General features: G+C 40.7%; 1 protein-coding gene and 1 pseudogene across 1 annotated transcript in view; one reads left to right on the top strand and one right to left on the bottom strand.

The window, feature by feature from the left end:
* Positions 1 to 10,928: 10,928 nt before the first annotated feature.
* Positions 10,929 to 17,426, bottom strand: LOC101974056 (rho guanine nucleotide exchange factor 12 pseudogene; annotated as a pseudogene).
* LOC120888395 (uncharacterized) overlaps positions 17,110 to 22,490 on the top strand; it is an 18,325-nt gene continuing 12,944 nt past the window's right edge. Inside the window, exons 1-3 of the mRNA XM_078029818.1 lie at positions 17,110 to 17,156; positions 17,288 to 17,860; positions 18,374 to 18,485. Of these exons, the coding sequence (XP_077885944.1) occupies positions 17,110 to 17,156; positions 17,288 to 17,860; positions 18,374 to 18,455 (702 nt within the window). The 3' untranslated portion in view covers positions 18,456 to 18,485. The remainder of the gene's footprint in view (positions 17,157 to 17,287; positions 17,861 to 18,373; positions 18,486 to 22,490) is intronic.

Below are 22,490 nucleotides of genomic sequence, written 5' to 3'. Positions count from 1 at the left end.
ACTTTCCATTTTCCTGTTGCTCTAATTTACTTGGCCACTGGTCTGGAAGAGATCAGCACTCCAGGTGCTGAACACACCTTTTTCTAGTTTTTCACAAACATTTATTCAGTATAGTAGTTTGTAAAAGTGTGTTTACAAGTGAAAAATGTGATACAAAAAAATTTATTTAACAAGGGCTCTGACCTTGAGCTGCAGCTTCACATAAGTGTCTACATTTCTATGATAAGAGGAAATTACCTATTGGGCTCAATGGTAACAGGTGGCATGGGGAGAAAAGAAAGGGGAGAAGAAGTTTTTCCCTTCTCAAGTACTGTCCTAAATGTGTTAACTTTCCCAGAACAGTGAAAGAAAAAAGTTGCTTTTATGTGAACTTCTGCAGGCTGTGAACTTCTGAGCCTCTTCCCTTACATGCTGGGAATAAAGTTCTGAAAAGTACCAGGCTTCAGGGGATTAATCAATTACAGCAAAAGCTTTACATTCTGAACCTGGCTGCAGGCAAATAAAACTCTTTACTGCTATCTTCAGTGCTCTGCCTCCTCTGTCCCTTACAACAGTAGTACTAGTTCTGTCTACCATGGCTCAGGCTGGGAAGCATTGACAGGGTCCTCCTGGATATGTGGGGCTTTTGGATGGGGTCACTCACCATCAGGGTGCAGGAAGCCTGGGCCACCAGATAACTCCAGTCTCCCTAAGCTGCTGACCCTCCCATCAGGTCTCTGATTAGACTATTCTTTCTGGACATTAGGGTGAAGGTAAGTGTTTGTGGTGGTTAGGATGGTAATGAATTTGAGTTTCAGGTATGTTCTTGGTTAAATTAGGATTAGACCATAAATTTTGGGACTGTGATTTTCTCAATGAAAAAGGTGGTGTTGGGATTCTAATATTGGTGATGTTTTAGTGCTCAGATCATAAAATTTAGGTCATAAAATTTCATTAGTCATGAATAATTTGAGGTCAGTTGCTAGGGATTAGGAAAAGAGGCTGGGGAGGGAATTTTCTTGAGAACTCACAAGCATGGGAAATGCATCCTGGATCTAGCTCTTGTTCCTACATATTGCCTTTTTTTCTATGTCCCTTCCCTTGCACCAACAACTACGCCTTTACCAGTTTCCCACTCCCAAAACCTGGTATTTCACATGCCAGCCATCTATTTACTTCCTTTCCTTCCTCTACTACATTTGTCTCCACTTGCTGCCACTGTTTGCCACCCACACTTCTATTTGATGAACAAGCACTGCCCTGTCTGCCAACTTGGGATGCTTGAATTCCCTGTGTTCCCAGCACAGTTGCAGGCACTTTGTCTGTCCACAATAATTCAATGTTCCAAATCCTTGCTGGTGGATGTTTGTTGAGATGGCCTGAGGAAATGACATCAAGAATGGTGACCCTCATAACTCTGGTTGGCCTGTGTGCAGGGAACATTGTATGGAATAGCTTCCTTCTACTGTGTGGGAAGGAACAGTCCCATTCTGACCTGTCCACACAGCTAAGCTTGGGACATGCTCCTGGATCCTTAGTATGCCACTCCAAGGTGGCTGAGCAAATGTCCTCTCAGCTACAGGCTTTGAAAATCTGAAGCAATTTGAGAGGATACAGAAGGTCACCTGCCATCCTTGGTGGGCTGGGGGTCAAGGGAAAGAACTGCCAACCTTCATCAAAAATAGTTTTTCATGGAGGTCATAACAGATTGTTTTCTTAAAGCAGATTGACACCACATTAAATAAATAAATAAATAAATAAACAAACAAACAAACAAACAAACAAATAAATAAATAAAAGTATTGTGTCCATCTACAAGTGAAAAGAAAAGACAAATGAGAGTTAAGGGCTTAGGATGAGTTTGAGGGTGTAAAGGAATATTTGGTGATTAAAATGGTTCATGTGGTTTGGGCTGATTTGATATTAGCATTGTTTTGGCAACAGTATTGAATTCTCTCAGATACTCTTCTGCATCAATTGACATTAGCATGCATATTTGCACTTCCCTCTTTTATAGATTTCTTAATTTTGTATGTTGAACTGTCCTAGAATTTTAGAAAAAATACCTACAAAATGGTATATAATTTTGTAAACATGTTCTTAAGCTCCTTTTATTAATTTATTGTTCATGGGTTTTGCATCAGTTTTCATCGGGTATATGATATAAACTCCCCTTTTCCTGGTATAACTTTGGTCATTGCATCAGTGTAAAGATGTTTTCATTGACTGAGTTGAGGGGGTTTTTTTTCTTTTCAAGTTTTGTAAGTGTTTAGGGGAATTAGGTTTAGTTGTTTTAAAATATGTGATAGTAATCAGCAATGAATCTATCTAGTCTATAAATGTATATTAAAGGAGGTTTGAATAATGGTTCAAATCCCAATCTCATTTTTGTTCTATTAAGACTTTATGTTCCTTAAGCATTTGATCTTGGTTGACTGGGTTTCTAGAAAATTTTCCTGTTCTCTGTAGCTATATTATTTATTGAAATGTAGTATTGCATATTATTGTTCCACTCTTGTTTTTTTTTCTGCTTTTGTTAACTTCCTCATATTTGTGGCAATCTTCGAAGGCCATTCTGATACTCCATGTGAAGTGGTATTTTTTCAAAGACAACTATTTCTGGTTCATGTCCCACAATTACTGAAGTATTTGTGACTGCTATGCTGAATGGCATAGCCTCTTATTTGCCTATATTTGCTGTCTGGGTTTTAGTCTTTCTCCACATGTTCCAGACTTAATCTGTTTTACTCTACTGGTTGATATTGATACTTGTTATAGTTCAAATCTGAAATGTTTCCACAATTCCATGTGTTAAAGTTGTAATTCCTACCATGTAGCACTACTGGGAGGTTATGGTATCTTTGAGGGAGTGGCCTAGTGAGACAAAATTAGTTTACTGGAGCCTTCCCCTTGGAGAGGATATTAGGATACCCCCAACACCTGCCTCTTTCTCTTTGCTTTCTGGTAACTCTTTAGTGTACAGGCTTCCTCTGTTAGGTGATACTTCCATGTGATACCATGCTGCCCTAGGCCCTATGTCAAGAGCAACAGGGCCAAGCCAAAAGAAATTTCTCCTTTTTAAAAGCAGCTTTACTCAAGTATTTTGTCACAGTGATGGAAGACTCACCAACACACTTATTATTGCTTATTTCCTTTTCCCTTTGCTTGCTAAATCCTTGGGTATTCATATATATGATTTCTTTTTGTACTACTAAAGTCAAAGAATGCTTTGACTATTCTTTCAAAGATTATCAGGGCTATTTGTTGTAATTGTTCTGTTTTGTGGCATATATTGTATGTTTTCTCACTTGTGACTTTAGTCATGAGATTTCACTTTTCTCCAAGTAAATCCAGCTATGAATTTGTGAATTGTGTCATTCTGTTAAAAAAACTCTTTGCCTAATTGATTTTGTATGTTTATACTTTGTTTCATTTTTTCTATTCTAATATTTAATATTATCTTCCTTTGACTAGATTAACATGTACTCAGATATTTTTCTAGATTCTTGAGGTGCAATTCTTTAAAACTTTGAAATATATTTTTATCTCTAATCTTTCATTTCAGCAGTTGTTCCTGAATAATATATGCTTTGATATGTAGTATTTTCATTGGTGTCTACATATGTACTTTTCCCATGCAACTTTTTTTTGACCCAGTAGTTTTTAAGGATTTATACTTTATTAAGGGAAGAAAGTGTTAATTACTGTGATTCAATCATCACATATATACATGTATTAAAATATCACAACTTGATTTAATATGGACTATTAAGAAATATTTTACAGTATTTTGAGAAATGTAAATACTAAGAAAGTGCATTTGATAATTACACAATGTATACATGTATTAAATTATCACCCTGTAACTCATGAATTGTACAATAAAAAGAATTAAAACCAACTTTGGGTGTATCCACAAGACACTAAATTTTTATAGTAACTGGATTGGACTGGAGGCAGAGAAGTAGGGCATAAAGACAGGGAAGTACAGTGCATCAGATTTTGATGCTCAGCTGAACAAGGGCATCCTACAAGCCAGAAGACCAGTAAGAGTGGCAGCAAGGTCAGGTGCCAGAATTAGTCAGTCAGAATTCTAAACACACATCCAAAAGCCCAATATACTTGCCAACAAGCAGGGAAGGTAAGCATACACACTCCCTGTGGAAAAACACACCAGATTCTTTGGTGAAGCTATTCTACAGCCTATTCCTATCTTGCAGAAATATTATCTATTTACCAACCCCCCACTACTGCAACTCCAACAGGTGTCAAGCCACTGGGATAATATGGTTGAGCCTGGAAGAAGGAACCAGAGGGGGCCCATGCTGGATGGGAGCTGAAGCAAGACTTGTACAACCCATCCAAACACCCATAGGCCTAGGGCCCTCATAATTTTCCACAAGGGAAATTGGGAAAAGAAATTCAGATAGGTAAATCAGAAGATCACACTCCAGGAGCAAACATAAGGTGGGCTTATGGAGTAACTCTGAAGTTCTCAGACCTTACAGGATGGTTCTAGCCAGCCCTTATCTCATTACCCAGATTTAGAAAAAAAATTCCAGTTAGAGGCTTTAACTTAGCCTTATCACACTCCACAGGTGTCCCAGACATTAAATAAGACTAGAAAAAAGTTGAAGCAAACATTTCCCCCAAGTGGATAATGTTGAGGAGATCATACTATCTGCCTCTAAAATGCAACTGACTCATATTGATTTTCCTAGCTTAGGAACTGTGGGGCTTCTGGATATGCTGGTCTGTCTACACAGGAAGACCCCCAAACCCCATGCCAGTGTGAAAGAGATTGGAGTTCAGCACTATTTACCACTATACATTAGGGAAATTTTTTTCACCAACCAGAGGGAAGGAATTTGTGCCAATCCATTATGTAGGAGGAAGAAAGAGGAGTTTAAAGGTGACACCTGACATGACTCACTCCACAAATTATGGAGAAGGTCTTGGCATTGCCAAGCCTTCCCTGGAACAGATGTCAGATGCCATCCTCTGATACATGTGTCCTCATTTCATGCCATTCCCTGAACCAGTCGCAGCCCACGGATAATATATGGAGAGGCATGAGATGTGTCAGGTGACAGGATGTGGTACCACCCTGGTTGAGCATTCCTCTCATCTTCCACTCTCTGGTTACTTTTAGGCACTCTAAGTGTCAGTTGAGTGCTTCCAGATACAGCCCATAGTGTGTATTCCTGCATCAGGGAGGGCATCCAGGAAGCATCAGTAGAAGGCAAGGGACTAGCAAAGCAGGGGCCTGAGACCCTGTTAAGGTAGTGGTGGTTCATGGAATATTCAGAGAGTGTGAAGACTTGCCCAATTGTCTGCAGACCTGCAGAATGCAGCTGAAGACGAGAGGAGCTGCAGAGGGCAGTGTTACCTAGTTAGCTGCACATACTGGAGTGGAAGCAGACCCCACCAATGGGTTCATGGAGACTGTGGCCTACAGCCAAATGCATAAAGGATGGACCTTGTCTGGAAAAGTCACTTCCTAGCACCTGGTTGCAGCTTTGAAAGGTAGCATGGAGACTTCAAGACCATGGGCTAAGAACCCTCTCCACACTTGGGGTGGAACAGTGCAGAATGCAAGAGTGGCAGACAGAAATGTGCCCCTGGTGGAAACTGGGTGAAATATTTACATGAATGTGCACCCAAGTCTCAAACAGTGGAAGCACCTGGCAAGTAAATAGACTATAAAAGGTATAGGGAGCAGGTGAGGACTGCAGGAGATGAAACCAGGGAGAGCATAGGACAATGTAGGCTGTGAAGAGGTGTACCTCACCACCAGTTTCACTAGGCACATGAACTGTTCTGTGGCCTCTAGCATAGTGTCCAGGCCTCTGTGACCCCTGTAGCACTTGAGGAAATTCTGCCTGTCCAGTGCAGTGGTCCTCAGCCCCAGGGATTCTTCATATTACAATGGGCCAATCACCATCAGTTCTTACTTTGCTCTCCTGGGTAAAAACATGACAAAGAAGTGCTGTTTGAGTAGAGGGAAGGACTATGGGAGAAGGGATTTGTGTAGGGCCAGGGTCAGTTGGCCAAAGCACAGCAACTTTGGGGTGACCTCTAGAGACCTAAGATATTATTGAGCCACAAGGGCAACATGAACAAAATTCTACTACCACACCAAAGAGCCATTACCAGATGTCTGAGATGAAGTCAGTTTTAGGCACTCTGAAGCCTTTGACTCCTGACACCCTCTGTCGTGACCATTGTGGCCAAACTAGGAGGTTCTGGCAAGAGGCAATAGGAGATTGGAAGAAATAGAGTCAGCACATGTAGATCTTGAAGAACAGTTGGGGTTGGATGGAGTGCTGCTCTCTGATGGAGAAGCAAGTCTAAAGGTTTACACCAGAGAGAGAAAGTGGTGGAGCTGAGCGCTGTGGAGCTGAGTGCTGCGGCACAGAGCAAGTACAGAGCTGAGTGTGGTGACACAAAAACTTTGCTTACCAGTCACCAGGCTGAGCTCTGGCCACAGTACAAGGTCATCCCTGCACCCCCCCCCCACTTCACCAAACACCCGACTTGAGAAACAGATGGAATCCATCTTGGAAAACCTTACTCACCATCTATAGGTGGGCATAGTTACTTGCATAGTCTAGCAGCTGATCAGGTACCCAGTTGCCATCTTTCTCACCCCTGCTGTGATAACTCAAAACTTTTCTCACAATCTTTTGGGGGGACATGGCTACAATTGTACAGGCACCTGGTTTCCGACTCAGAGAGACTAAGAGCAGGAAGGCTCCAGGCAGAAGCTCAGGCCCTCTCACACTTGTTATCTCCACCACCCTGAGGGCAGAGACTCAAGCTTGGAATAGACAACACCACCTACTGGAAGAAAACAAAATTCGAAGAGACTTTTTTCTTTTGCTTTTTTTCTTTTGTTTTCTCATCTATTTTCCTCTACCTTTCCCCCTCTGATCTTCACAACCCCAATATATGTGAAACCAAGAACTTTGCATGAAATAGGACTTTAAGAACTGAAATACCAGAATAATATAATATAGAGGAATTGCATATACCCCCCTCCTCCCTTTTTTTCTCTTACTTTTTTTCTCCCTCTCTCTTTTTTCTGTTTCTTTCCTTTATATTTTTTTTCTTCCACCCTCTCTCCCACTTTCAACATCCTAATTTACACTATTTTTACTTTGGATAATTTTCTAAATACATATAGGAGTTTGATTTTATGCATTCTTTCATAAACTATCTCCTGTCTATTCATTAGAGTTTTTCTCCAAAGTTGCTAAGATAGATTAACCCCATACCCTCACACCTTTTCCCCTTAACATAATGTCCTATGCCCGACCTTCAGTTCTCTAAACATCACCAGAAACAGTATGCCTTTTATAAAACTTATGACTATATTTTAAATAATAATTGAATATAACATCTCTAGACATAGAGACTAACTATAAATTTTTAATAATGAAAATTTGCTCATAGTTGATGTACTGTTGATATTGGGAACTGTTAACATTGTTTTTCCCCACATAGGAGAGATTTCAGAAATATACAAAACCATTATAAATCTATAGGGTAAAAACAATAACACAACAGTATAACAGAGCTGGAAAGAAACATGCAAAATAAAAAGAAAAGGAAAGAAAGGACCACAAACAATGCAAGACAATACAACATTAGAAGAGGGAAAGTGAACATTTTCTTTAGTTGACAGCTTTGACTTTTTGTGAGCCCTATTCAAGCTCTGCCAAAGGTCCCACACAGCACTGGAGATGGGGTGACCTACTGTAGCTACACAGCCCCTCTGAGAAGGGGGTGTTCTGCCAAGAGGCCAATCAACCTGCTGACTGCAAAACATCATGATGCAAAACTATGCCCTTAAAATCTTATCCCTGCCTTTTATGTACTCCCTTCAATAAGCCACTGGAGTATCTTCTTTAGTCTAGCTCCAGCACCCATGTGGATTAAATCTATCAGAGGTTTTGCTTTTAAAAATATATTTCTGACTCTTGGTATTTTGTTCTTCACTAATATTCTAGACTTTAATTTTTCTTGTGGCTTACACTCTCCTTGGCAGGAAGAACCCCTCCTGTGAGATGCTGACCATTGTCCCATACTTGACCAAGTAGTTGTGGTTAATTTCTTCAGTGATACCTCCTCCCCATGTGCTGTGATAAAAAGATCATCTCACTTCTATACTCCTTATCCCTCAGATACTACATACAGCACTCTACAATTAGCTAATAGTACTCATTGAAAGGTCAAGATCATGAAAAACAAGGGACAGCTGAGAAATTGCCATAAATTATTGGAGATGAAGGAATCATGATGACTATTACAAAACAATGCCCCTCCTTTGCTGCTGTGAATAATGAAACTGAAACAAACCAGGAGTGTAAAATAGTAAAATCCAAGTTAATTGAAAAGTTTAGTTAATAAAATTATACCAAAAATATACTCCCTCTAGAATCCTTCCTAGAATAAAAAAAATTAAAATAATTACTAAAAATAGAATAAAGTGGGAAGGAGAATGAAAAGTGAAAAATAGGAAAGTGGGTATGTTTATACCAGCACAATTCACAATAGCTAAACTATGGAACAAACCTAGATGCCCTTCAATAAATGAGTGGATAATAAAAATGTGGCATATAAACACAATGGAAAACTACTCAGTGATAAAAGAGAATAAAATCATGGCATTTGAAGGTAAATGGATGGAGTTAGAGACGATAATGCTAAGTGAAGTTAGCTAATCCCCCCAAAAACAAATGCTAAATGTTTTCTTTGATATAAGGAGGCTAATTCATAGTGGGATAGGGAGAAGGAGCATGGAAGGAATAGACAAACTCTAGATAGGAAAGAGGGTTTGGAGGGGAAGAGAGTGGGCATGGGGTTATTAATGGTGGTGGAATGTGATGATTGTTATTATCCAACATACAGGTATGACAACACTAATTGTTGTGAATATACTGTGAATATAATCAGAGATATGAAAAATGTGCTTTATATGTGTAATAAAAATTGTAATGTATTTCTTTGTCATATATATAATATATAATTTCTATTAAATAAAAGAAATATATATATATATAATTTCTATTAAAAGAAAAAGTAAAGGAAAAAAGTAGAAAGGGGAATGAAGAATGAAAAATAAGGAGGTGAGTATAGTTCTGTTTTGGTTTTAGTAAGACATTCTGTGAAGTTCTTATGGTCATGACATCTGTCTAGCTGAGCAGAAGGAAATCAAGTCTGGGTCATGTAAATGTCCAAGCCAAAAATCCAAGAACAGAAAAACATCAAGTATAAAGAAACTGAGGTGAGACCATGACATGCTTAAGACAGAGCAGAGGGGTAAACTGATCAGGGGAGAGAAGAATAAGAATGAGGTAAGAGGGAAGCTCTGAGGGAAAGGGGGTATCCAGTGTTTTCACCATGGTGAGGACTTTGGACATTATTGTTTGAATAGGGATGATTTTTCATATTTTAAGCAGAAGGTCAAATCTGTGTCCTATGACAGAAGAGACATGAACAGCACAAGAAAAAGTCAGAGAGATTTGAAGGAAATATGATTTGATAACCCATTGCTGGCTTGAAGATAGAACACAGGAGAAGAAATGTGGGGGTGGGGGGGCACATAGGTTTCAGATACTGAAATTGGACCATGACTGAAAGTGAACAAAGAAGCAGAATCCCACTCTTGTTGCTGCAGTCTGGCTGGGCACAAATTAGGAGCCACTGAAGCAGGAACAAACTTTATTTATGAACTCCACCAGCACACTCCACACACACTCCTCGGGAATTTCTCCCGAATGCCACGGGGTTCGTCCAGCAACAAGAAGCCTGAAATATCCCTCCTCCGGCACTTCCCCAACCAATGGGAACTCTGCGGGAATCCCCGCGAGAGCTCAACTGGAACTCAACGGGAACTCCGTGAGAACTCGCTGGCATCACCTCTCAACCACTACTTCTGGCAAAAATGCCATGCGTCATCCCGACTCAGCTCTGGCCCTCAACATCTTGTCATAATAAGAAAAAACTTTCTAGCAACCTCAATGATCTTGGATGCATATTTTACTCTAGAACGTACAGATAAGGGCTTCACGGGGCCAACACTTTGAATTCAGATTTGTGATACCCAGGCAGAGAATCCAGTCATGCTGAGAATTATATGTTAGTAAAGAGGTATTATGTTATGCCACTAAATTTGTGGTAATTTCTTCTGAAACAATAGAGATCTAAATACGGATGCCTGGATATTTCTTTTGCTCCAGAGCCAGATAAGTTTCAGAATTGGGGAATCTCTGCCTATCATGTTGCACCCTCCAAAATGACCCAGGACCATGGGTAGATCAAGTACTCTCAGAATCATCAGTGTGCTTGGGAAGTTGTGCTCAGCTCTACAGTGATGGATTCAGTAGCTGAGATCTTTTTGCTAGACTTCCTTGGTTAACCTTGAGCCTGTACCAATTTCAAAGACATTTAATCACTTAACATAAATCTATCCACAAATTGCCATTTACTTATTTTAAAACTGCTATTTTCATAGGTTATGTAGAAACAATTCAATTAAACCACCAAAATCATTTTTTTCAAAGTTAAAAATGAAAAATGAGGTGCTATAAACAAAGCTTAAATCAAAGAAATATTCAGGAAAGCATGCCCTAGAGAAATGTGTATTTAGAGGATGACAGAAATTAGGTTACTCATCTGGGAAACATGGAGAACAGGAGGAAATGACCTAACATTTTGGAAGTACTAAAAGAAAAGAACCATCAGAAAGAAAGAAGAAAGAAAGGCATCCAGGGATGAAGAGGAATTTGTGTTTGAATTTGATTTTAGTAAACTAATTCTTAAAAATGTATTAAGTTATCTAAACAAAAAGAAATTCATAATAGAAGACATCTTTGAACTTCAAAAAGAAAGGAATGCCAGGGGGCAAAAAGGGGATATATGTCATAGATGATGCTTCTCATATGTTTTTTTTAATGAGTGAACTCCTTCTTTATTAACAGAATTTACAACTTTGACAAATGAATTCATTTTAGTTGGCAAAGTACTCCAGAAATACATTTACCTAATGTACAAAGAAAACCACAGAAAGCCAATATAAACGAAGGAGTTCTCAAGTTATAATTCTGACATATGTATCCTCTTTAGGTGCTGCCAATACTGCTATTCATCCTAGAGCAGCCAGTTACCAACACTTTGCCTACAGTATCCAGTGTATGCTCTGGTCTGCAATTCCGAAGGTCAGTCATGGCCCAGTATGGACAGAGTTGTGGCAGTGATGATCAGAGGAAGTGATGCTGGAGCTTGTGTGAGCAGTCTGCCTTCTCCACATCTTTCTCACTCCACCCTGGCTCTCCTTGTGACTCAAAGAGCCCTTTGGCACCATCAGTACAAAAAATTAGAGTCAAACCTCTAGGTACTAATATTTTACTGGCCTTATAATCCAGCAGTACCCGTGGCTTATGACAGCCATGGTTCAACTCAGTAGTGATTCATTTTAGATAACCTTCCAAACATTCCTTAGCAACCCCCACCACCACTGAAGCATTTCCATTTATTTGTTCTTACTTCCTGCCTTATCTGCAGGAATGATTTTACAAATGCCAAAGTCTAATGTAGAATTATAAAAATGAAACAATACCAAGAATAGAAAATTTATAGTGAAGAAAATAAAAAATTTGCTTTCCTTTCCCTCCCAAATTCCAATCCTCATTAGAAAAGATGACAACAGAAGAGAATACATCCATTTGCCTGCTATTTAGTATGTTGAGGATTCCTGTTAATTGGGGGTATATCCCAGCTTCAGAGAAGCAGTGCTTGCATCAGGGTGAGAGGAAGCCCACTACTCTCTAACCTCTGGGCAGCACATAGCTCACATCTTCTGTACATAGGGACCACCATGCCTTTGGGGTGACCCTCAGAAAATCAGCCTGCTGCACAGCAGAGGGTATGGAACACAACTAGTGAATATGAGATGCTTTTCCTCCCTCTGCTTCATATCCTCTCTACCCAACCTCCTAATACCCCATCCTGACCTTTTCACTTCAGGAGCAATTGATCCTTGGGTGTACTAAATACAAAGGGCCAGAACTCTCACTACTCAATTAAAATAAAACAAGGCAAAATAAAAATTAAAATGTGCTTTTAAATATGAAATGAAGTGAAATAAATACATCTGATTTTCTTTTTCTTATGTCTAAGTACAATTTCATGTCCTACACCCAAAGCTCCATACATTTGGGTTTTGTTCTGAATAAAAACAACTTTCCAACAGTGAGGAGAGGAGAGTGAGAGAATAGACATTCCCTCACTGACAGACCAGTGCAGCTGCCAGACTGTGAAGAACTAGCCCTGCTCTGGGCACTTCAGGACATGGCTAACCCCAAGTGGTTCATAGGCAGATCCTCTGCCACACTCTCTTTGTGTCCACACTGGAACCAGGATGTGGTTGATACAAGGCAAATGCTCAAAATCCAACAACCTGCAGTCACCTCCAGGACACTCAGCTTTAACTTTTATCTGAGTGCTTGTCTATGAGGGCTGATCCAGCCAGCCTTTGGCAAAGAATGGTATAACTTTCCTCCACTTTCTTTAAGTGTTCAAGGTCAGCCTCGATCTTATGAATGTACTCCATGATCTGGCTTTGTGAAATCTGTATAAGAGGAGAGGCTCTGGATCTCAAAACAGCAATCCTCCATAGTTCCCCAATGCCTCTGGACCAGGAATTCTGGGGTGAATGGCGAACCTGCCCCATCAGAATGAGCATTCTGGGGAGAATGCTGCTGATGGTGAATGGAGTACATAGAAGGGATGCCTGTCACCGCTGCAGGGTAAATGAGGAAGCAACCTCCTGAGCTGTGGAGCTCTGCTACACTGTTTAATAGCCATCAAGGATCAGTTTCCTGAGATGCATAAATTAACATCCTTCTCCTCCTTTTTTAACTGCTCCATCACCTTCTGATGGATTATCATCACTATGTGCTTCACGGGCATCAAAAAAGTGCTCTCCACTCTCATCAAGACCCTCTTCTGGCTCTGTGGCAGGCATCTCTGGGGTCATTATCATGTGGTCCCTTACTAAAATGTTACCTGCCAGGCTATCTTGGGATGCCAGTACCACTGAATCCCGTGGAGTAGAAGATTCAGTTGAAGTCTGTGGACTGTAACAAGCTGCAATGTCACCAGTTCCAGTTCTAAAGGGCATCTGTCATTCACCAGGATAAGCCTTTGTGTTTTCAGAATTCTGGATTTCACTATCTGCCTGCACCCCCTGAAAGGTTATCCTGTAACTTGGGAAATGTGGCCCAGTCTTCCTGAATGTTCTTATCAGTCAAACCAAGCTGCTGTACCAGCAACTGCTTTAACAGACCCAAATTCCTTAGTACATTCAATGCCCACCATTCTTCTGAGACAGGCAAGTGTGGATCTGGGATTGTTATAATTTTCTCAACTTTCCTTTATTGTCCTATCTGTATGCAGTTCCTTTGCAAACTGTCTCTCAGTCACAAAAAGATCATCTGCCTCTGATTTCCCAGATACTCAGTGAATGAGACTGAGGTTTTGATGATAGTAAGGGAGACTCTAATCCCAAATCTCTGTCTGGACTCTGTAGACCAGTGACTGAAATGCCATGCTGTTCTACTTTTAATTTTGGTGGTTCTTCTTCATCATTGTCTCCTTCAAAAGCTGGTGACCGTAATGGAATTGGCTTTGTGGATTGTTCCTTCACTGAGGCAGCCATTCCTCAGATTAGGTCCTGCCAGACAGTCTTTTCAGAGACTGTCTGTGCCACCAATTTATAAATTTGGGCTCCGTTGTCTGACATGGAGATGATGAATAAAGCTTTGTTGTCTGTTGCCACTTTTCGAACCAACACTGTATTCAACTTAATGACAGGCTAAATGTGTGTTTGCTATCAGCTGAAGATGCCAGAATCTTACTATGACACCTTAACACCAGCCTATCATCCTCTTTTTGTAACAAAACAAGAATGTCCTCCAGTAGCAATGTGTACAGATCAATACTTTTGTCTCTATTCACCTTCCAAACCAATGGTTCTTCATGAATCATCTTCCTTTTTGTTAAATCCAAACTCCTGAGTTCTTCAACATTTGGGTACTTCATATTGGAGGCATCAAGGTGATGCTGAGAATCTTCTAAGTGCTATTTGTTTTCTACCTCCTTGACAGCCTGATTTACATAATTTAAGATCTGATGACAGTGATCAGTAGCTTTCTTCACCTTCTCCCTTTCCATTGGCTATTCTGTGTATTTGGCAATGTTATCCAAAAGAAGTGGGTATTTAGTTAGCCTCTGCATTTGGGTGGGAATGATATCTTTCAGCTGAGGACAAAGTGGATTATTCTCAGTATCTTGCTGAGAATAATCATCAAAATGTAGCAGCAGCATGTTTCAACTTCTCCTCTCCTTATACACTGAACCAGGTCAACAGATCTTCCCCAATGTGATCAATATCAGAGGTTTCATTCCTCTTTCAAACAGCCTTCATTTGTTCATTCAGTCCAACATGAAGTTGAATAATGTCTTCCAAGTTTGAAAAAAATCTTCTATAGTTCTGAAGGTGAAAGAATTCCTTCTCTGGATACTCGCTGATAGAATACTTGATCAAGAACCTTCAGTGTTCGAACATGAGTTCTCTAGGTGTAGAACAATTCATTAATCACTTCCTGTCTTTTGATTTCAGAAGGTTTGAGTCCCAATAATACCTCTCTACTAACAAGCTGCTGCCAGTTGGGTGGCTCTGTCTCTAGGTCATTTTCAAATTGTTCATCCTCACTTTGACTTTCTCCAAAGGCTATGCTGTCAAACTTTCTAAAGGGCTTTGATGTCCCATGTTCCATCACCCTTTCTACTTCAAACTCCTCCTCCTGCACTTGGACTAATGCAGGAGGTGGGAAAATCAAATATGGTATTGGGAATATGAGGTGTACCATCCAATGAGTCTCCAGATGCTGGTGTTTCTCCAACTTGTTTTTATCCTATATCATTTTCTTTCCCTACTTCCTGGGAAAGAGTGGACCCTAAAGCCATAGAGGACATAGAATTGACAGAAAGGTATCCAGTGTCTGTTCCTTCATTTTCTAAGCCACATGGCCGCACCTTAGCAGACTCCTGGGGTTCCAGACTCACAGATGAAGGCATGGATAAATGTTTAGGGTGGAGTGGCTTCTGTAGTTCCATGGCCCTTCCAATTGCACTATTGTCATGATGACTTGGTCTCCTTGGGGGTCCTAGGATGCTAGGGAATCCTCTTTGCTTCCCTTTTTCTTTGCCTTCTCTATCTTTCTTCATACTTTGCTTGATTTTTGGAAGGAATCCAATCCAACCCCGTTTCTGCTCCAGATTTCGAGGTTCTTTCACTTTTACTCCCAAATGCTTCATATACAGGAGAATAACATACTGCATTGTGGAACTCTTTTTCTTCTTCTACAGCCTGAGCAGTCAACAACACTTCTTCAATTTTGGTAATGATCTGTTCTGCGCATGCCCTCTCCTTCTCCAAAATTACCTGGTCCTTGTCTCGCTCTGCATCAAGTTTAGTCAGCTCACTTTCAGCCAAGGTCAGTCCCATACTACGTTTCTGCCGAAAATCTTCCAAGTGCCTCTGACCTTCTGGGTGGACTCTTTCTTGCATAGTTTGGATACAGTGGTGATGTAGATCCCTAGGAATAAGTTCGGGTCTCCTCTTTTCTAGATCTACAGATATTTCATCAGGAACAGAAACCTTCAGGTGTGCAGATGGATCCAGGAAGAACTGATGAAACTCAAGAAAGATGTGATGAGTTTCTTTGGAATTGGTCTGTTTGTACAAGTCTGACTAGGGATAACAGAGCAATGTTGCTGGGTCAAACTGTGAAACTACATGGTGTAAGAAAACAGCCAAGTGAGCAGGGTGAGATTTTAGCAACTTAATGCTCTGGAAACAGCTGCACTGCCCATTGATCTTTTCAGGTTCAGTACCAAAATCATCATCCTCTGCTCCAATTATATGAAGTGCAACACGGGTTGAGGGACTCCCAACAAGTGACTGTGTGTCAGTGTCCTGAATTGCTTAACTTTTCTCTGGGCTTTCCTCTAGATAAATCCTCTCTTTCATGCCACTCTTGGGACTATCTGCATTGTCACTACTAGGCCGAGATGCATCTCCACTGCTCCAGTCAGTCCTGCCCAGTCCATCTCCAGGTTCCATTTCTGCCTCACTGCCTGTTAAGGTATCACCGAAAGGCCTGGAGGGAATAACTACAGCTCCATTCTGAGCAGAGCTTGTGACTTTGGATAACTGCTCTTCAGCTGAGTAATGTGTTTCTTGGCTTCTTGTATCTCTTTTAGCAATCTTTGGGCAGGTGATTGGCTGTAATCTTCCTGCAATAACTGTAGCCATTCCTGTTCTTTCTGCAACATTTTTCTCAGACTTTCTACTTTCTGGTTATGAACCACATTACTTTCTTCCCCCATGAGCACAGGACTAGTGATTTGCTCCATATTCCCAGATGCTCCAGGTGAGTGAGGGGATGTCATGACGGGAGTCTTATGTCCAATGACTGACGGTTCTACTTCAGATTTCAGTAAGTGGAATCTGGGGCGACCCAGGAGGGCGTCCCTGAACAGTGAGAGCTACATAAGAACCAGATTTGATTAGTTTCATCACCTCCAAATGGTTCGAATGAGTCACCAGAGTTTCATTCACCTTGATGATTCAATCACCTGTCTGTACTCCAGCCCTCATGGCTGCTCCATCTTCTTTCACAGACTGAACGATTGTCTCCACTGACTGTCAGCCCAAATCCATTGTCACCTTTCTGGATGATTACACAACGCTGAACAAGACCTGTGATACACCGCGTTCAACTTTCTGCTTCTTATCTGTTGGTAACTCTCTGTTCAAAATACTCCATGCCTTATAGGTTTTTTGAGGGGAAACCTGTCCGTGATAGTTGGCTGTGTGCCACTCATTGGGACCCTTGGCGAGAGGTCCTCCTTTTATCCAACTTGCATTTTACAGTAACACCTCCACCCAACCCCCAGTGCTCTAGGATCAAGCCCCATTCTGGCGGGGACACAAAAGTCCAACTCAAAACTCCATTCAGTCATCTAGAACATCCAATTGATGAGCGTCAAGGAAAGGGAATGAGGATTGGAGCAAAACAAGTTATCTCCCAAAGCAAACCTAGAGAGTTAGCGGAAGGCAGTTCTAGAGCTAGAGATAAAATCCTCCAGAAAGCACAAGGGGAAAACAGAGGGAAGTCTGCGAGCCGTGGGGAGGGGACCTGAGAATCCCTCCGGGACTGGGGTGGAACTGGCTCAGGGACCTGCGTCGCCTACTGCTCCTGAGTCGCCGGGCCTCGAACTGCCAGCTGCACCAGGACGGGACCCTCTGGCCCAGGCTCTCTATCTGGGGCTGCAGGTGGCTCGCGGTCGCACTCTCGGCTGAGTCTCAGGCCAGTCTCGTCCCCGGGCCCAGGGCCTGTCCCGTCTTCCTCGCCGCCTGCACCAGGCTCCAAGCGCTGGGTCTAGCCGCGGGTGCTGAAGGGAAGGGGATCCCGCAGCCCCAGGGACCGGGTCTCTCAGCGCCACACGCTGCTCCCCATCCCTTTAAGGCCCGGAATCTTCTGCAGTCTGCACAGGAGGCGGCGGCTCCTCCCCGACACTCCAGCAGGCGGCGGTTCTGGCGAGGAGCTGAAGTCCGCTTCCGGCCCGACCCCCGGAAGCCCCGGCCAAGGAGAGAGCGACGACGGGGAAGGCGACTGCAGTACTCCCAGCGCAAGGCCTGCTCGCCGGGTCCTGGGAGCTCTCACGGCAGCGCGCGTGGAAGGCGGAGAAGGCCGCGAGTGGTGGGGGCCGCGCCTTCTCATGTGTTTTTAAAATCCTATTTGACATGGTGAGTAATGGAGTGCGGACGGGGCGTAAAGGAGAACACGGAGGGGGGAGGGGCGGCTCTGGAGCCCTCGTGCCCCAGGGCGAGCTGGGGGCTCGGGGACTAGCCATAGCCTCTGCCCTGTAGACCCCCTGGAGGTCCCACTATAACTGTCCACTGGCTGGTCCAGGCTGTGAAGAGCTGGTGAGCCTAACCCCATGGCTAGATGACCTGATAGCCAAAGCGACTGTTGGACCCCGCTTTGGGACTGTTGGCCCAATCCTGTCTCTCCCAGCTGAAGAAGCTGTTGGGCGCGTGCCGCCTTTGGGGGGCGGGTGGCGGCGGTCCTGTCCTGGCATGGCGAGAACGACGGCCACCCAAAGGCCACGGAGGTCGGCAGGGGCTTCAGTTCCCAAGAAGGCAAAGGGCTGTCCAAGAGCTAGACCATGTGTTAAGTAGAGCTGCCTAGACTAGGGCGCCCCTGCCCCCATGATGGCTCTGTGCTGGCTTCTCTAAACCACATCTTGACCCCACAAGGCAAACAAAGGCTTTTAACTCCCTGGAAGGTGAGCAGAAGACTCAGAGTGCGAAAGGTGGAAGGGTCAGTGGCCTGGGGTGATTGGTACTCCTGATACCAAAGACAGAGAAGGTAAGAGAAATATACCAAATTTGATTGGAAATGCCCATCATCCTTTGGTAATATTTACTGGCAGTTTATAGGAGGCCTGTGTATATGATATGAAAAAGCTGTTCTCAATTTGCCCCCCCCACACACAAACTTTTAAAACTTGAGCTACATCTGCACTTTCTAAATGTAAAGAGGTATATGACAGAGTTAGAATAATGTTTGTTAACTCCCATTTGTTTAAAAAAATCACAAGTGTCTTCTGGAAGTGACTTTGAAATGGATTTGTCTGACCACTTTTAGGAGTGACACTTGTCCATATTTCTTCAGTGAGTTCGAGAAGACTTTGGCTTTGAGAAGGAGGTCCTGTGCCAGACTGGTGTTATGTAGATGACATTTTTCATATAATAACCATTGTTTTGTGTATGTATTTCATCCCTCCTTACTGTATATATAGTTGGAAAATAGCATACATTTTATAAATTTCTTATTAAAGTTATGAACTTTTTTTTGAGGGGGGGTGCAACTCCCTGTTGAGTAGTACAGAGTTGTGTGCTGTTCCTTGGGAGCACCATGCCAATGTGCTTACTTTGAGGCAAAAGTTGTCCATTGTATCTATGGGTTTTGTTTTACTTTGCAGTATTTGTAGTTTATAGAAAGGATAAATGAGTCCTAATCTTCTTGTAGTCTTTCTAAATGTTAAAGAGGTTGTCAGTGTATGACAAAAGTAGAATTAGTAAGCAAATTTTGTATGTTTTTTGTTAAAATTCATAGGAAGGATTGTCTTCTGAAAATTTGAGCATTATATAGCCCACTGGGGGTGGTGGTGAAGGACCAGAATTCTCATATTTTGAAGACACTTTCAAATTAGAAATATTGTTACAGTGTGCACGTACTCAAGACTGACATGTATGTACTGGATAAATTGAGTCCTTACTTGAAAAATCGAATCTGTCTAGATGTTTAGAAGTGCCAAGATGTATGTTAAATGTAGAGGTAATAAAATATTACTGTGTAAATATCTTTTTGCAAAAATTCATATTAAATATTTTCTTTTGGGAATGGAACTGTTAAGCCACCTCTATGAGCAGTAGAGTACTGTCTGTACTTGCTCAGTGATGTGGAGGAGGTAGGAGGGAAGCAATTGCAAAAGGTAATAAGTGTGTTCATATTTGGATATTTTCAGACATCAGTTTTTTGTGTTTTGTACCTTTTTTTTTCTGTGTATATAGTGTATATGAATCCTAATTTTGCAACATCTAGTCTCCAGGTATTAAAGAGGTTGCCAGTGTATGAACAAGTAGTTAGTAAAATTAGCACATTTTGTACATTTTGTGTTGAAATTCATAGAAAACTTGCCCTCTGTAAATGACTTTTGGATATGAATTTATTCAGCCATCTCTGTTACATAGGACTGCATTTGTTCACTGGACTGAAGTAGAGAGAAGTGCAGAGGAAAAGGTTTAAGGACAAAAAGGTCATATTAGGAGACACCTCAGAATATAACCATTGCTACATGTGCAATTTTACTTACCAGTGCTGTGCGAATAGTGGATAATCCTTATGTGGAATATCTAGTCCTTCATATATTTAGAAGTGATCAATATATTTAAAAGTAAAAGTAGTAGAATAAAACTTTTTGTAAATAGCTTTTTAAACTGATCATGAAATATGTCAGAAGAGTCTGGACACCTGAAGAATTGTCAGGAACCATGTTTATTCACTGCAGGGTTCAAAGGTAGTTCTTGCCTAAGTATTCTTCCTCTAAACAAAAATTTTGGAAACTCTTTGAACTTTATACCCAGAATGTCTGTGTGGCAAGTGGAGGTTTACATAAAAATATTTTTTTCTTTGTGTTCTCAGAAAGTGCTTTTTAAGGCCAGACAATAGTCTTATTAAGTCTTTACCAAGAAAATAGAGATAATATCTTTTGAACATCAAGCTTACAGACTTTCCATAACACCTTTTTGTGTGCGGATCTGGCATTGCTGAAAGTGGAAATTACCAACCACAATAACTTCTGTATACATCCTGCTGATCTAACAAGAATAGATACTTAATTACTGCAAGGGTCTTTGGGGTGGGGCTATCTGGTTTGCTTTAGTGAGAAATACTGTGTTTGGAATTGTTAAACCACATCTGAACAGAAAAAATCCTATTTGACATTTGAAAGAAAATTGTAAATAACATCTGATATGGCATCCAATGCCTATATAGGTGTTAAGTAATTTCCATTTTTTAATGTAGAGAGGATAAAGAGACCTTAATGACCCCTTTTCTTGAAGTGATAAAGCATCAGTATCAGGTGACTCTGGTGAGTTACATATGTAATGCTAATAAATTAAATAAATAATTAAGAGAATTACATAAAAGCGCAAAGATCAATATATAAACCTAAAGGTATTTCAGTAACCCATAAGAAGGTTAGGAACAAGAAAGGAAAAATTCAGGAAACAATAAAATAAATTAACATATTTAAGTCCTAACACATAAAAATTACCATAAGCATAAAGTGCATATGTGCTCATTCTCAGATGATGTCCACTTTCATTAGTGCTATTTCCACAAATTAGAAGAAATAAAGCAGTCCTATTTTCAGATACATGATTAACTATGGATCATCAGGGAGAATCTACAAAACTCTACTAGAAATAATAGATTGCTTCAGCAAGTTCACAGGATACATGATTTCCATTTCAAAACCCATCACATTTCTACATACCAACAATGAATTCACAAAAACTGAAATTTAAAATGTAAGACCTTGATAATTGTTCCAAAGGAAATAAAATACTTAGTCATAAGTCTATCAAAACTTGTACAGAATCTGTAGGATGAAAAAACAGTGTTCATGAAGTAGGTGGAAAGAAAAGATCTAAAATAAATTCAGACAACCTTTCTGATAGTTTGGAGGAATCAGGAAAGTAAAGATGTTAGTTCTCTCCAAGATGATCTATGAAGTTAATGGGATTTATATCCAAATCTCAGCAAAATTGTTATGCATATAGATAAGCTTTTAAACATGTATGCAGAAAGACACCTCATATAGCTAAGACAATTATAGAAAAAGAGTAAATTACTTAAATCATCTTATGGGACAGTGAGAGTTTACATTATGGTTACTTTATCAATCAGTGTGATATAGGTAAAGAACTTGGCAGATCAGTGAAACAAAGAACTCCGGGTTGAATCCATGGAAATATGCTCAGTTCCTTTTTAAGTAAGATACATCACTATTTGAAAAAAAAGAGAATCTTTTCAACACATGGTATGTAAGAAAAAACTAAAGGTTTAATTTTCTCAACCTACCCTAACATCTTTCACATTAATTAACTCAAAATGGATCACAGACTTGAATATAACATGTAAGATTCTAAAGTATTTAGAAAAAAAATTTACTTAGGAGAAAATGTTTGGAATCTAGAACTAGACAAAGAGTTCTTGGTTTGTTTTTTACCAGTACCTTTAAATGTGTTTCAATTTTTACTAATAGGTCAGTGTGTACCTTCACTTTTTCTTGAGAAGAAAGAAAAATATCCAGTGTGCTCTTCAGGTTCTTTATGTTCTCAGACAAATCACATGCTTGATCATTCATTACAAAGCCATAGTGGATCAGTAGTACAAACATCCAGAGTTTTCCTGAGGGGCTAACTCTTTAGTCTCATGTAATTCAGGGATATTAGAGACAGAGTGAGGGGGATCTGAAGCCAGCTGAAGATATTCTCAGTGTAGTTGAACACAGAGGGAATTTCCCCAACTCAAGGACAAGCAGACCTAGCAGAAACTTCTGGAGAGAGACTCAGGCTTCAAATCTCCTGTATAATTATGATGTACCATCTTTTGCAGAATAAAAATACAAAAACAAAACGAAACAAACAAAAATAAACCAGTATTTTCCAACTAAAACTGGAATTAGGCAATATAATCATAAGGAGGCTAAAACATACACATGTTCATATATATATATATATATATATATATATATATATATATATATATACACTAATTGTGTGTGTGTGTGTGTGTATC

The sequence above is a fragment of the Ictidomys tridecemlineatus genome, chromosome 13 (assembly GCF_052094955.1).
Source record: "Ictidomys tridecemlineatus isolate mIctTri1 chromosome 13, mIctTri1.hap1, whole genome shotgun sequence".
Classification (NCBI taxonomy): Eukaryota; Metazoa; Chordata; class Mammalia; order Rodentia; family Sciuridae; genus Ictidomys; species Ictidomys tridecemlineatus.
This window is presented reverse-complemented; position numbering and strand designations above follow the sequence as displayed.